The 14,479-nt window shown below is 39.6% G+C and overlaps 1 protein-coding gene across 1 annotated transcript in view; it reads left to right on the forward strand.

The window, feature by feature from the left end:
* The window catches only part of MBTD1 (mbt domain containing 1), an 85,501-nt gene that overhangs the window by 34,879 nt on the left and 36,143 nt on the right, over positions 1–14,479 (forward strand). Inside the window, exons 2-5 of the mRNA XM_025361013.1 lie at positions 1,826–2,027; positions 6,157–6,290; positions 7,578–7,692; positions 9,251–9,333. Coding sequence (XP_025216798.1) covers positions 1,826–2,027; positions 6,157–6,290; positions 7,578–7,692; positions 9,251–9,333 — 534 coding nt within the window. The remainder of the gene's footprint in view (positions 1–1,825; positions 2,028–6,156; positions 6,291–7,577; positions 7,693–9,250; positions 9,334–14,479) is intronic.

Genomic DNA, 14,479 nt, shown 5'->3' on the forward strand with positions numbered 1-14,479 from the left:
TAGAGATAGGGTTTCATCGTGTTAGCCAGGATGGTCTCGATCTCCTGACCTCATGATCCACCCACCTCAGCCTCCCAAAGTGCTGGGATTACAGGCGTGAGCCACCGCGCCCAGCCCAAAGCAATTTTTAAATTGCTTTGTATGTTGACTGGGCGCGGTGCCTCACACCTGTAATCCCAGCACTTTGGGAAGCCAAGGCAGGCGATTACTTGAGGTCAGGAGTTCAAAACCATCCACGCCAATATAGCAAAACCTCGTCTCTACTAAAAGTACAAAAATTAGCTGGGCATGTTGGCACACACACCTGTAGTCCTAGCTACTCAGCAGGCTGAGGCACAAGAATCACATGAGCCTGGGAGATGGAGATTGCAGTGAGCTGAGATCATACCACTGTACTCCAGCCTGGGTGACAGAGCGAGACTCTGTCATCAAAAAAAAAGAAAAAAAAATCTGTATTTTCTGGATACTCCAAATTGGTCTAGAAGTTTAGTTTTAGAGATGAAACGCAAATTTAAAAATCATGTTTGTTATGTATAATTCACCACAATTTTTATTTTATCTTATTTTTGAGACATAGTGTCTCTCTGTCATGCAGGCCAGAGTGCAGTGACATGATCTCAACTCTGCAGCCTCCACCTCCCAGGCTCAAGTGATCCTCCCACATAGTTAGGACCATAGATACGTGCCACCACACCCAGCTAGTTTTTGTATTTTTTGTAGAGTCAGGGTTTCACCATGTTGCCTAGGCTGGTCTCAAACTCCTCAACTCCTCAAACTCCTCTGACCAGCTTGGCCTCCCAAAGTGCTGGGATTACAGGAGTGAGCCACCACGCCTGGCCCACAATTATTTTTATATGATTTTTTTTTTTTCTTGGTAGATAAGGAGTCTCACCATGTTGCCCAGGCTGGTCTAAAACTCCTGATCTCAAGCTATCCTCCCACAGTGCTAGGATTAGGCTGGGCACGGTGGCTCACGCTTGTAATCCTAGCACTTTGGGAGGCTGAGGTGGGCGGATCACCTGAGTTCAGGACTTCGAGAACAGCCTGGCCAACATGGCAAAACCCTGTCTCTACTAAAAATACAAAAATTAGCTGGGTATGGTGGCATGCACCTGTAATCACAGCTACTTGGGAGGCTGAGGCAGGAGAATCACTTGAACCCAGGAGGCAGAGGTTGCAGTGAGCCGAGATTGCACCACTGCACTCCCGCCTGGGCAACAGAGTGAGACCCAGTCTCAAAAAAAAAAAAAAAAAAGTGCTGGAATTATAGGCATGAGCCACCATGCTCATCCCATAATTAAAAAGAAAAAAGAAATCTGGGCGAAGCACAGTGGCTCACATCTATCATCCCAGTGCTTTGGGATGCAGAGGCAGGACATCCTTTGCAGCAGGGGAGGGGGCTCACATCCATAATCTGAGCGTTTAGGAGGCTGGGGTGGGCAGATTGCTTGAGACAAAGCATAAAAGACCAGCCTGGGCAACATGGCAAAACCCCATCTCTACAAAAAAAAAACAAAAATGTTTCTGGCATCGTGGCACTTGCCTGTAGTCCTAGCTACTCAGGAGGCAAAGGTGGGAGGATCTTCTGAGTGCGGGAGGTTGAGGTTGCAGTGACCCAAGATTGTGCCAGTGCACTCCAGCCTGGGTGACAGAGTGAGACTCTGTCTCAAAACATTAAAAAAAAAAAAAAAAGAAGAAGAAAATGGTTATTTCTCAGGGCTACGTTTTCATTTATCAAATCTCATTTACCAGAATTTGTGCTAGGGTCTTTTAGCGGGTATATGTGAGTGCTGTGTCATGTGTCACTGGTTTCTCTACTTCAAAGACTGAACATTCTTCACGATCTGAAAGGAAAAGAAGAGATTCTTTCGGGATGTTTGACGGTTATGATAGCTGCAGTGAGGACACAAGCAGCAGCTCCAGCTCCGAAGAGAGTGAGGAAGAAGTCGCTCCTTTACCTTCTAATCTCCCGATTATCAAAAACAATGGCCAAGTCTACACATACCCAGATGGTAAATCTGGCATGGGTGAGTATTTATAACCTTCACCTGTTCTACAGCTTTATGTTTAAGGGTGTGTTTTTATTTGGTTTCTTCTGTCATTTCCCCTTCCTTAGAATTGTTAAGGGGCAGTTTGAAGAGCTGACGTTTATAGTTCGAGATAAGATCACTGAGTTGGTGTTTAACTCTATTTTGCCTACCTCCCAGTAGAAAGCAAATAAAACAAAATAAAAAACGAAAGGCCAGTGAGAAACTTCATGTGGACATAAATTTAGTAGTTAGATAAGAAATGCCTCTGTAACTGAAAGTAAAAGTGCATAGGATCATAGGCTTATATAGTTGAAAGAGACATTCAAGGTTGGGCTCCCTCTTCTGTATTAATTTCTTATAATTTCTGTTTTAACATAACTGGTGATTGGGTATTCTCTGACACAGTAAGGAATTTCTTTCTGCCTAAAGTCTGGCTTGAAAAAGAAAAAGGAAATGAAAAAGGAAGCAGTTTCATTTCTAAGTATCTCAAATTACTAGAATAGTCTCTTTATTGAACCAAAATTTCCTTCCTCCAACTTTTATCTTTTGGTCTTAGTTTCGCCTTTTTAACTTTGCTTCTGGGAGTCTGGAAAGTTTTGCTTTTTAAAGTTACACAGCATAATTCTAATCCTGGTTCTAATGACATCTCTTTTCTCCACAATGGAACCCTTCGTTCTAGTTTATCTCTAAGGCATACCAAGGAGCCATAGTTGCTTCAGCCATTTCTCTCATGGTGTATCCCAGTGATTTAGTTCTTGGATATCCTGGTCGCTCTGTTCTGGGGATACTACCTCAGATTATGTGGTAGTAGGGTAACAAGTCATCCTGATTTGCCTGGAACTGTCCTGGTTTTACCATTGAAAGTCCCACATCCTGGAAATGTGGGAATGAAACAAATGGTCACCCTGTGTGAGGCCAGAAGATAGTTCAACCTTTATCTCCCCTTTTCAAGACACTGTTTCCATTCATGCCGCCAAAATTGCTTTAGCTTTCTTGATAATGATAATGAACTTGTAAATAACTGATGTCCTTTGACCTTTACCACATAAACTAACCCAGTTTAAACCAGTCTTCTCACAGTTAACTTTTTAAACCCACGATGTAAGACTTTGGATCTCTCAATATAACGTTTTTCTTACTAACTTTCAGTCTTAGAAATTTGTGTTGTTGTTGTTGTTGTTGTTGTTGTTGTGACAGTCTCACTCTGTTGCCCAAGCTGGAGTGCAGTGGTGCAATCTCGGCTCACTGTAGCCTCCGCCTCCCGGGTTCAAGCAATTCTGCCTCAGCCTCCCAAGTAGCTGGGACTACAGGCCTGCGCCACCATGCCTGGCATATTTTCATATTTTTAGTAAAGATAGGGTTTCACCATATTGGCCAGGCTGGTCTCAAACTCCTGACTTTAAGCGATCTGCCTGCCTTGGCCTCTCAAAGTGCTGGGATTACAGGGGTGAGCCCGACATCCAAGCTTTTTTTTTTTTTTTTTGAGACAGTCTTGCTCTATTACCCAGGCTGGAATGCAGCAGCAAGATCTCGGCTCACTGCAATCTCTGCCTCCCGAGCTCAGGTGATCCTCTCACCTAACCCTCTCAAGTACTATAGACACATGCTACCACACCTGGCTAACTTTTGTATTTTTCAGAGACGGGCAATTTTCACCATATTGCCCAGGCTGGTCTCAAACTCCTGAACTCAAGTGATCCATCTGCCTCAGCCTCCCAAAGTGCTGGAATTACAAGTGTGAGCCCCTGCACCCTGCCCAGTCTTAGAAATTTTTGATTGCTAATTCTGTCATCTAATATTGAATGCTGTGTCATCTAATCTTCCAGTTTTATATCATTTACAGTTTTGATAATTCTGCCCTGTTGGTCCTATTCTAGTCTTTTGGTTAAAAAGTTGAATAGCATGGCCAGGTGCGGTGACTCATGCCTGTAATCCCAGCACTTTGGGAGGCCGAGGCAGGCAGATCATGAGGTCAGGAGATCAAGACCATCCTGGCTAACACGGTGAAGCCCCATCTCTACTAAAAATACCAAGAATTGGCCAGGCATGGTGGCATGTGCCTGTAGTCCCAGCTACTCGGAAGGCTGAGACAGGAGAATTGCTTGTACCTGGGAGGCGGAGCTTGCAGTGAGCTGAGATCGCACCACTGCTCTTCAGCCTGGGCGACAGAGCAAGACTCCATCTTAAAAAAAAAAAAAAAACAAAACCCTACCTGGGTGTCTTCTACTCCAGCTGAAATTTCTCAGTCATGTTGTTGGAGCTACATGAGATTTTATCAAATGTGTTAGCTCCTGTTAGTGTATATTCTTGCCGTGGTTTTATTATAACATACCAGCCTAGTAATCCTATCATAAAAGGAAATAGCGTTTGTTGAAGCTTTGTGTGTGCTAGCGTCTGTTTTAAATACCAGAGATAGCAGATGAACAACACAGAATAAGTTTCCTGTCCTGATGGAACTTGCATCCTACTTGTGAGAATTCTAGTTTGACATGTATAATTTCTGGCAAAGGTTCGCTGTTTCCTTGGGATCACAACTTTTCTATCTAGGTGTTCAGAACGTTCTTTAACAATCTGTTCTAGAATTTTTGCAACAGAAAACCATTTTGTTTTTTCTCCCAGTAGATACCCTTTGTTCACCTGCAATCTTCTGGCACTTTTATCTTTTTTCCATGATTTCTTATAGATTTGTAAGTAAGTACAGTTGTCCCCTGGTATCCATGGGGGATTGGTTTCAAGACTTCCCTCAGATACCAAAATTCACAAATGCTCAAGTTCCTTATATAAAATGGTGTGGTATTTACATATAACTTATGCACATCCGTCCATATACTTTAAATCATGTCTAGATTACTTATAGCTAATACAGTGTAAATGCCATGCAAATAATTGTTAATACTATACTGTTTAGAGAACAATAAGAAAAAAAACAGTCTGTATATGTTCAGTACAGATGCAATTTTTTTTCCTGAAATATTTTCAGTCCACTTTTAGTTGAATCCACAGATACAGAACCCATGGAAGCACAGAGCCAACTGTACCAGTTAAACTACAGGCCTCTCCAGTTTACCTGTTTGGGTGGAGGCTTTAACTCACTGAGGCAGTTATTTGCTATGTTACTTTTTGTTTATCTTTTTTAAACTTTAGTTCTTGTGAACCTTGTTCTAATTCTACATTTCAGATTATTGTCTATTATGCAATAGTAAGTAGCCAAGAGTTCTGCTGTCCCACTATCACTGGTTAATAATAGAGCACCTACGTCAAACTTGTTTGTTTTTGTTTTTGTTTTTTTTTTTGACTCAGGATCTCCTTCTGTTGTCCAGGCTAGAGTGCAGTGGTGCGATCATAGCTCACTTTAACCCTGAGCTCCTGGACTTAAGCAATCCTCCTGCCTCAGCCTCCTGAATAGCTGAGACTACAGGTGTGTGCCACCATGCCCGGCTCTTTTTTATTTTTATTTTTTGAAGAGACTAGATCTTGCTCTCTTGCCCAGGCTGGTCCCATCCTCCTGGCCTTGAGCCAGTTATCCTGCCTTGGCCTCCCACAGTTCTGGGATTACCGGCATGAGTCACTGCACCTGGCCTCTACCTCAAACTTTGAACCCATTCCTTTTTTCTTGTCCCCCAAACATAACTTGAAGGAATCTTCATATAGCTCTTAGCATTTTTCCAAGTATTACCTCTTTTTAAGTTTCAACCTTTGCAGTATTTTAAAGGCCTCTGTTATACTTTGTTATTAATCTTCAATTGTGTGGCACTTTTCATCTTTCATGGGTAGTCATTTCAAAAGCTGGAATTTGTTGTATATGAAAATGCCTGGTACATGGTAAGCACTAAGGAAATGTCGGTTGAATCCAGCATATCTGCCCTGTTTCTGTTGACCCTTTGCAAAGCCTTTCAGACCTCAAGCTACTATCAGACCTTCTAGAACCCATCACCATGGCACAATACCAGTGTTCTCTCTGACTTCTCTGTGCAGGCTTCTTTATCATTTGTATAGGAGATAGAAGAAATGTTCAAGGCAAATTTTTAAATTAAAACTTTCAGATGGCAGGATAAATTATTTAAACTGTTAGATGAAGATTGCTTTTATTATATCATAATGCCAGTGTTTTTATTTTGTTAATTAGCTACCTGTGAGATGTGTGGGATGGTTGGCGTCCGAGATGCTTTTTACTCTAAAACAAAGCGTTTCTGTAGCGTTTCATGTTCAAGAAGTTACTCGTCAAACTCCAAGAAGGCAAGCATTTTGGCCAGACTTCAGGTAACGGTACAGAAACCTTCTTACTTACATCTGTTATTTCTATGGCTTTCACCATTTATCTGTCATTTGACTGTGATTCGCTGCACTTCACCTCTGCCCACTCAGTTACTGTTTTATACCCACATCTTGAGGAAACATGTGAGCCCCAAACTTTGTTCAGCCTATAAAATTGGAAAACTATTTTAAATGGATAAGACATACTATCCAAAATAAATGATTATTTGCATAAGTTAATTAAAATATCCTTTTTCCAAATAAGTATAAACACTTTTTTATATACAGAAATCGAAGACATTTTCCAGTTTCCCTTTGTTTCCTTTTGTGTTAACATCAAGGTAGAATCTTTATCATTTGGGGGGAAATAATTTAATCTCTGGTTTTATTTTCTCATCTCCTCGCTTTGTACTTTTTAGTACAATCCATTTGATACCTTGACCAAATGTATTTGGTTAATCCAACTAACCTTTTTGACAACGCTCATGGTATGGAAAGAAAATCGTCTTGCTTTAAATGTACATCAGTGCCTACAAAATGACTGGAGACTTGACCGTTTGACTAAGTTCTTACTATTGTATCATGTAAACAATTTTTTAAAGGCATTAACTTAACTGATTTTTGCAGTATTTTTATTGGATGATCACAGTGTTCTCATTTAATTTATTATTGTGATCATTATATAGCACTGAAAGGGTTATTTAAATCCTCCAAATTAAGGAAATACATCACTTAGATGTATTTCTATATTTCAGATAGACAGTACCTAAAGATCCTGAGCAGTGGTCTGTACCCAAATGGATGGCAGTTTGTCACACTGTGAATTTGGCCCATGATCATTTTGTCATTGATCTTTTGCGTTAGCACTAAAGGTATAAACCTCAGTCACTTGCTCTTTGAACATTAAATTATCTTCTCTTACCATATAAATAGCAATGCTTGGCAACCTGCATGAGTAAATAACCACTGGTTCTATCTACTATAAGAAGGAATCAAGTATCCACCACAGCCTATATTTTAACATCTTGTGGGATATAATTTTTTATTAACATATTAATTTGCGTATTGCTGTTGTAGTCTATGCCAGCTCTGCTACCCATATTAGATAACTACATTGTAGCAGAACTCCAGAAAAAAATTCTCATGTTAAAATTCTTGTATGTTTCCTCTGCTTTAATAATTTTCTAAACCCTCAATGTTTACTGAAGCAGAATGTGTAGTATGCAGTCCAGTTAAATTGTAGTGGTGAGGGGATGAAAAAGAATCCTATTTACTTAACTTTTCTTGTTTTAGGGTAAGCCTCCAACAAAGAAAGCAAAAGTTCTTCAGAAGCAACCTTTAGTTGCTAAGCTAGCCGCATATGCTCAGTATCAAGCTACCTTGCAAAATCAAGCAAAGACAAAAGCAGGTAATATTGGTGAATCTGACAGAGATGAAATATTTGATATTGATTCGTTTAGTTTTAATTAATTTTGTAATTAATTAAATTGTAATTTTGAATTCTGTTTAAGCTCTTTCTATGTCCTGTTTAGCACATTACGGCTCTAAGCTTCCTAATGGTTGTTTAGATTTCAGTAAATTACTCTAGAAGATTATAGTTGCATGCATAAGTTCAGGTGCTTTTGGCAATCTCCTTAATGTTTTTGTTTGGTTTATTATTTACTTTTCATGTACTGATTCTCTGAATTGCGAAGATATTAGGCAAAGAAATAGGACATTCAGCAGGCTTCAAAGGGATTGTGAGAAGAGGAGTAGTAAGAGGAAGAGATTAAGGAAAGGATCATTTCTAATAAGAGTTTTTTTTTTTTTTTTTTTTTTTTTTTGGAGACAGAGCCTTGCTTTGTCACCCAGGCTAGAGTCCAGTGACGTGATCTCAGCTCACTGTAACCTCTGCCTCATGGGTACAAACAGTTCTCATGTCTCAACCTCCCTAGTAGCTGAGACTACAGGTGCACGCAACCACACTCGGCTTATTTTTGTATTTTTAGTGAAGATGGGGTTTCACCATGTTGGCCAGGCTGGTCTAGAACTCCAGACCTCAAATGATCCACCCACCTCAGCCTGTCAAAGTGCTAGGAATGCAAGTGTGAGCCACAGAGCCCAGCCAGAAGATTTTTAATAGAAGTAAATAGAAAGTGAGGCAGTAAGTGAGTAAATAGAAGGGCAATAAGTGAGTAATGAGGAGAGCAATAAGAGAGTAAATAGTGAGAAGGGCAACAAGTGAGTAAATAGAAGAGGCAATGAGTGAGTAAATAGAAGTAAATAGAAAGTGAGGTAATTAAAAGTGATATGGGGTAGGTATCTCACTGAGGTACATGGCAAGAACTGAATGGAAATAAAAACACAAAAGCAGCCACAGCAGTGTTTGTCATTCTGTACACTTCTCTCAACTTCTCTTTGCTCCCCTTAACTGAAGAGCTTGTACCTCACTTCCTCAGGAGCATGTGTCATGTATAGAACAGTTAAGAAACTCCTGGCCAGGCGTGGTGGCTCATACCTGTAATCCCAGCACGTTGGGAGGCCAAGGCAGGTAGATCAGGAGATCATGAGTTCAAGACCAGCCTGGCCAATATGGTGAAACCCCATCTCTACTAAAAATACAAAAATTAGCTGGGTGTGGTGGCACGCACCTGTAGTCCCAGATGTTCGGGAGGCTGAGGCAGGAGAATCACTTGAACCTGGGAATCAGAAGTTCCAGTGAACCGAGATTGCGCCACTGCTCTCCAGCCTGGGTGACAGAGGGAGACTCAGTCTCAAAAAAAAAAAAAAAAAGAAACTCCTGTTTGTTTGCAAATATGATATAAGCCAAAGCTCATGCTATTTAGAGAAGTTATTTGATCTTAAAGAAAACGTTCTTGAAATGGGATAAATTAATTTTATGTCCTTTCACACATTTTAACCGTGATAACCTTCTTATAAATAAAAGATGTGAGAATTGTAATATATGTAAATTTGTTTGATTTTAGCAGTCTCCATGGAAGGTTTCAGCTGGGGTAACTACATCAATAGCAATAGCTTTATAGCCGCGCCAGTTACCTGTTTTAAACATGTAAGTACAGAATTTCTCACCTTATTTTGAAGTACTTAGTCATTGTTTAAATCTGAAGGTACAATAACACCTAAGCATCTTATCCTTAGAAGGTGTTTGTTTTTATGCCTTGTAATTGAAATCCTTCTTTTATTATTATACTTAATAATAGTTAAAAAGAACTTATGTAAGTTTTGTAAGTACAAGTTTCCTATAAAGAAATTGCAGTTTGAAGTTATTTTAAACAGGGAGAAGTACTAGTCTTCTAAGTACTAATTTTCTTTTATAATATATTTGTTTTTTAAATTTTTTGGTAAAGATATGGTCTCGCTATGTTGCCCAGGCTGGTGTCAAACTCCTGGCATCAAGCAGTCCTCCCACCTTTGCCTCCCAAAATGCTGGGATTACAAGTATGAGCCACCACACCCAGCCTCATCAGATGTTCATATTAAGTTGAACTGCTACTTTGTCCGGGCACAGTGGCTCAACTGTATTCCTAGCAACTTGGAAGAATGAGGCAGGAGGATCACTTGAGGCCAGGAGTTCAAGACCATCCTGGGCTACGTAGTGAGACTTCTTTTCTACAAAAAATAAAAGTAAGTGAAATTGCTAGTATTGTGTATCAAAAATATGCATATTGACAGTGTCATACGATTTGACCTAACGGAAACCATTCATTGTGTACGTTACTTAAATCTGCAGTTTGACCTGATAATTCAGAAGAGGAAGGATCTTTTTTCTAATTTTTTTGTCTCCAAATGTTAAGTCACAAAACAAGGAACTAATAGTTACATAGTATTGTGAGCTGAAATATGTGCTGTATATATATCGTGAGAAACCCTTTAAAAGGTTTTCTTTTCAGCAAGTGGATTGTTACAGAGCATTTAAAATAATTTAGAATTGTGTTTAAAATATATCTGATGGCAAGTTCTTTCCTTTTGATTTATTCCTTTAGATTTGATTAATTCTCTCCAATACTTTTTTAACCTGACTACAACTTTAATTAATACTTAAAGATCCTTTCTGCTGCTATCCGTGTTTAAGAAGAAAAGAGAATTTAGAAAATACATGAACTTTGGTTTGCGCTTAACATTTTGTTAATTTAGGGCTTTAGGCCAGGCACGGTGGCTCCCAGAACTTTGGGAGGCCGAAGCGGGCGGATCACCTGAGGTCAGCAGTTCAAGACCAGCCTGGCCAACATGGCGAAACCCTGTTTCTACTAAAAATACAAAAATTAGCCAGGGGTGATGGTGGGCGCCTGTAATCCCAACTACTCGAGAGGCTGAGGCACGAGAATCACTTGAACCCAGGAGGCAGAGGTTGCAGTGAGCCAAGATTGCGTCACTGCACTCCAGCCTGGGCAATAGAGCGAGACTCAGTCTAAAAAAAAAAAAGAAAAAAAAAATTAAGGCTTTATTTTTAGATAACAGCATGTGAACAAAACTGAGCTTAGGTTCCTGTTGTAGAAATCTGAGTGAATTTTCACTCATTCATGGCCTTAGTAAAGGAGTTTGATCAAAGTCAAGTATATTAATTTGCTAATTCTCATTCTTGAAAATACAATATGAAGCCCTTAGTGACATCTTGCCTTAAATGGCATCTTATTTCTGTGTAAAGTAGGTGATTTATTTTGCTGTAATGTTGATAATAGTGTCATATTTGTGAGAAATATTCCATACACAGCAATGGCAGTTTTAAAGAGAGATCTTTAAAAAGAAAATCTTTAACTCTCTTCTCTTGGTATATTACTTTCCTGAAGGTCAGAAAGTTCTCAGTTACAGTAACTCTTTCATCTCAGATTTCTGAAACATTTGTCCGTTGTCTCCTTCTGAATGGCCTTTCTCTCTCTTTGTATCTATTTTTGTGTTATAAACCATATAAAACTGTTTTCTGTAAGTAGTCAGGGTATTAAAAAGAATAGCATTTGAACCCCAGAAGCATATTTTATTTTCTGTCCAAATCTTTGAATTGTTATACTATTATATTAAAGTTATTTATGAGAAAATCTCTGTGGTAGTAATGAACTTGATTGACTTTGTTCAACTCTGCCTTTTTTGAGATTGAAATGTTCTATCATAGGGGATCGAGCAGCTAACCTCACCACACAATTAATGATAAGAATGTGGAGCCTCTGCTTTCTCACTCAGAAGTGAGGCATCTGTTTCTCAATTATGTAGACCCAGTGCCTTCCTGTTCCATTTACCTCTGCTTACTGCCTTCTCCTTATCAAACAGGAAAAATGTGTCTTAGTAATTCCTCGGTATGTTTTTGTACAAAGAGCTTGCTCTCTTACCTTAACCGGCATATTCATTTGAAGCCATTTGGTTAAGGGGGCCATACCTCATGCTGCACTTGATTTTGTCCTTTAGAGTTGACTCCTGCTGGTTGTCCCCTCCGAGACAGTTTTCTGGGTCTCTAAGGAGAGTTACTAGCTTTGTCTTTAGAAAACCTATAGTCAGGAGCTAAGAGTACAAGATCCTGCCTTGTATCATCAAAGTCTTCTAAGACTTGACACTTGCTCTGAAACTGGTTTATTAGACAGGAAGGCCTCTTTGTTCCAGACTCTACACCTGCCTTCTCTTCTACTTGAGTACAAGTTGGGAGCTTTTCCTGCTCCTAGGGGATTATTTTTCAAGCACAGTTTACGAAAGAACACCCAGCAAGTAACATGTAACACGGAAGCGGAGCTGTCGTGATTGCATCAGGAATTGGGATGGGGGCGCTGTCAGAGCCCTGGCTTCTTTGACTTAACCCAACCTCTTCTAGAATAAGAATCCCAGATAAATACTTTCTATTTTCTAGCACTTAGATATTATTGTGATTAGTTCTAAAATCATAGAATTTCAAGAATATGATTCTTTCCATGGTCTGTCTATAAGCTTCTGAGAATGAACTTTCTACAGAGTAGATCATAGGACTATATCCTTTTTGATAATTCCTGTAACTATTCATAGTGTCTTATACTCAGTCACTCAATTACAACAGCATCGTACAATTTTTTTTTTTTATAATCAGCAATGGAAATCAAGTCCCAATTGTCATTTAGTATATCTACTTAGGCTGGGCACAATGGCTTACACCTGTAATCCCAACACTTTGGGAGGCCAAGGTAGGAAGATGGCTTGAGGCCAGGAATTTGAGGCCAGCCTAGTCAACATAGCAAGACCCTGTCTCTACAAAAGTGTATGTGTGTGTATATGTGCATATATACATGTGTGTGTATGTGTATATATGTGTGTATGTGTGTATAATATACACACACATATATTTTAGTATAATATACTAAAAAACTGTATATTATGATTGGCTGATATGTTTTTTATTGTATCTAGGGGTTAGTTTTTCAGACCTTTTATTTAAGCATCATAATTGCCCTTTTTTTGTTGTTGTTGTTGTTGTTTTTTGCTTGCCATATATTGGGTAAGAAGTCCCCTTTTCTCTAACAAAAATCTTAGACCTCAGAACACAGGATAAGAGGAAACTGCATTGATTGTTCTGGCAGAGATGGGGTGTTGCTACCAGAGCCTTGGCTCCTGACATTTGAACACCCCATCCTTGGCAGTTCCTGAGGCTGGAAACCACTAAATTGGGTAATATCACTTTTAATTAATGCTAAATCATATGGTCACAAAGCTAGAAGGCATCTTTAAAATCATTTGGTTCAGCTAGTCCATGTCTTACAAATGAAGAATTCTTGCTACTTTTTTGAGTAGCTGGACTATAATTTTCAGCTTTGGGCTTTAACCCATTTTTCATAATGCAAGTCTTTTTTTTTTTTTAATGTGCGTTTTATTTAAGCCCCTAAGAGCAGTATCCATATCTATCCTAATGGTGGAAAAATCTCCAAAATAATAATGCCAGTTAGGTGCAATGTATAGATCAAAGAAATTAACAGATTATTTTCTATTAGTAATTTAACTTTAACCCAGCGGAGCCTTCAATTGATGTATGTGTGTTCAGAACATTTGGCTTTAAAGCACTGTAGCCAAGAGCAATGGCTCACACCTGTAATCCCAGCACTTTGGGAGGCCAAGGCAGGAGGATCAGTTGAGCCCTGGAGTTTGAGACCAGTATGGGTAACATAGTGAGACCTCATTTCTACAAAAAAAATTAGCTGGGCATGGTGGCACATGCCTGTAGTCCCAGCTACTCAGGAGGCTGAGGGGAGGGATTGCTTGAGCCCAGAAGGTCAGGGCTGCAGTTAGCCATGATCGTACCACTGCACTCCAGCCTAGGTGACAGAATGAGACACTGTCTCAAAAAATAAATAAAAATAAAGCACTCTTCAGGCCGGGCGCGGTGGCTCACACCTGTAATCCTAGCACTTTGGGAGGCCGAGGCAGGTGGATCATGAGGTCAGTAGTTTGAGACCAGCCTGACCAACATGGTGAAACCCCGTCTCTACTAAAAATAGAAAAAAAAAATTAGCTGGGCGTGGTGGCGGGCGCCACCGTGCAACTTGGGAGGCTGAGGCAGGAGAATTACTTGAAACCGGAAGGCGGAGGTTGCCGTGAACTGAGCTTGCGCCACTGCACTCTAGCCTGGGCAATAAGAGCAAAACTCCGTCTCAAAAATAAATAAATAAAGCACTCTTCATTATTTTTTAATTACTTAAAGACTTTAAATTGAAGCACTTCTATTTCCCATTATTTGCCATGTAAAATCAAGTAAAACTTTTTTTTCCCCTAGGTATTATAGCACGGGCCAAAATGTATAAATGAACATAAAGTCGTCTTTTTTCAGTTATATATTTACAGACTTCAGATTTCTTCTGTTTGGTACCTAAACTAATAATCTCATATCTTACTGATGCTGTCTTTACTTAGATCAGAAATGTTGAAATCATCCCATTTTCTCTCTCATACAGTTGTAGTTTGTACCAAAAAAAAAAAAGTCCTTTGTACACATATATGCAGAAGCTTTTCAACTGAGTTTATCATACTTTCTCTTTTCTTTTTTTTTTTTTTGAGACAGAGTCTCGCTCTTTCACCCAGGCTGGAGTGCAATGGTGTGATCTCGGCTCACTGAAAACTCTGCTTCCCGAGTTCAATCGATTCTCCTGCCTCAGCCTCCTGAGTAGCTGGGATTACAGGCCCATGCCACCACACTCGGCTAATTTTTGTATTTTTAATAGAGAAGAGGTTTCACCATGTTGGTCAGGGTGGTC

Source organism: Theropithecus gelada, chromosome 16 (assembly GCF_003255815.1).
Source record: "Theropithecus gelada isolate Dixy chromosome 16, Tgel_1.0, whole genome shotgun sequence".
Classification (NCBI taxonomy): domain Eukaryota; kingdom Metazoa; phylum Chordata; class Mammalia; order Primates; family Cercopithecidae; genus Theropithecus; species Theropithecus gelada.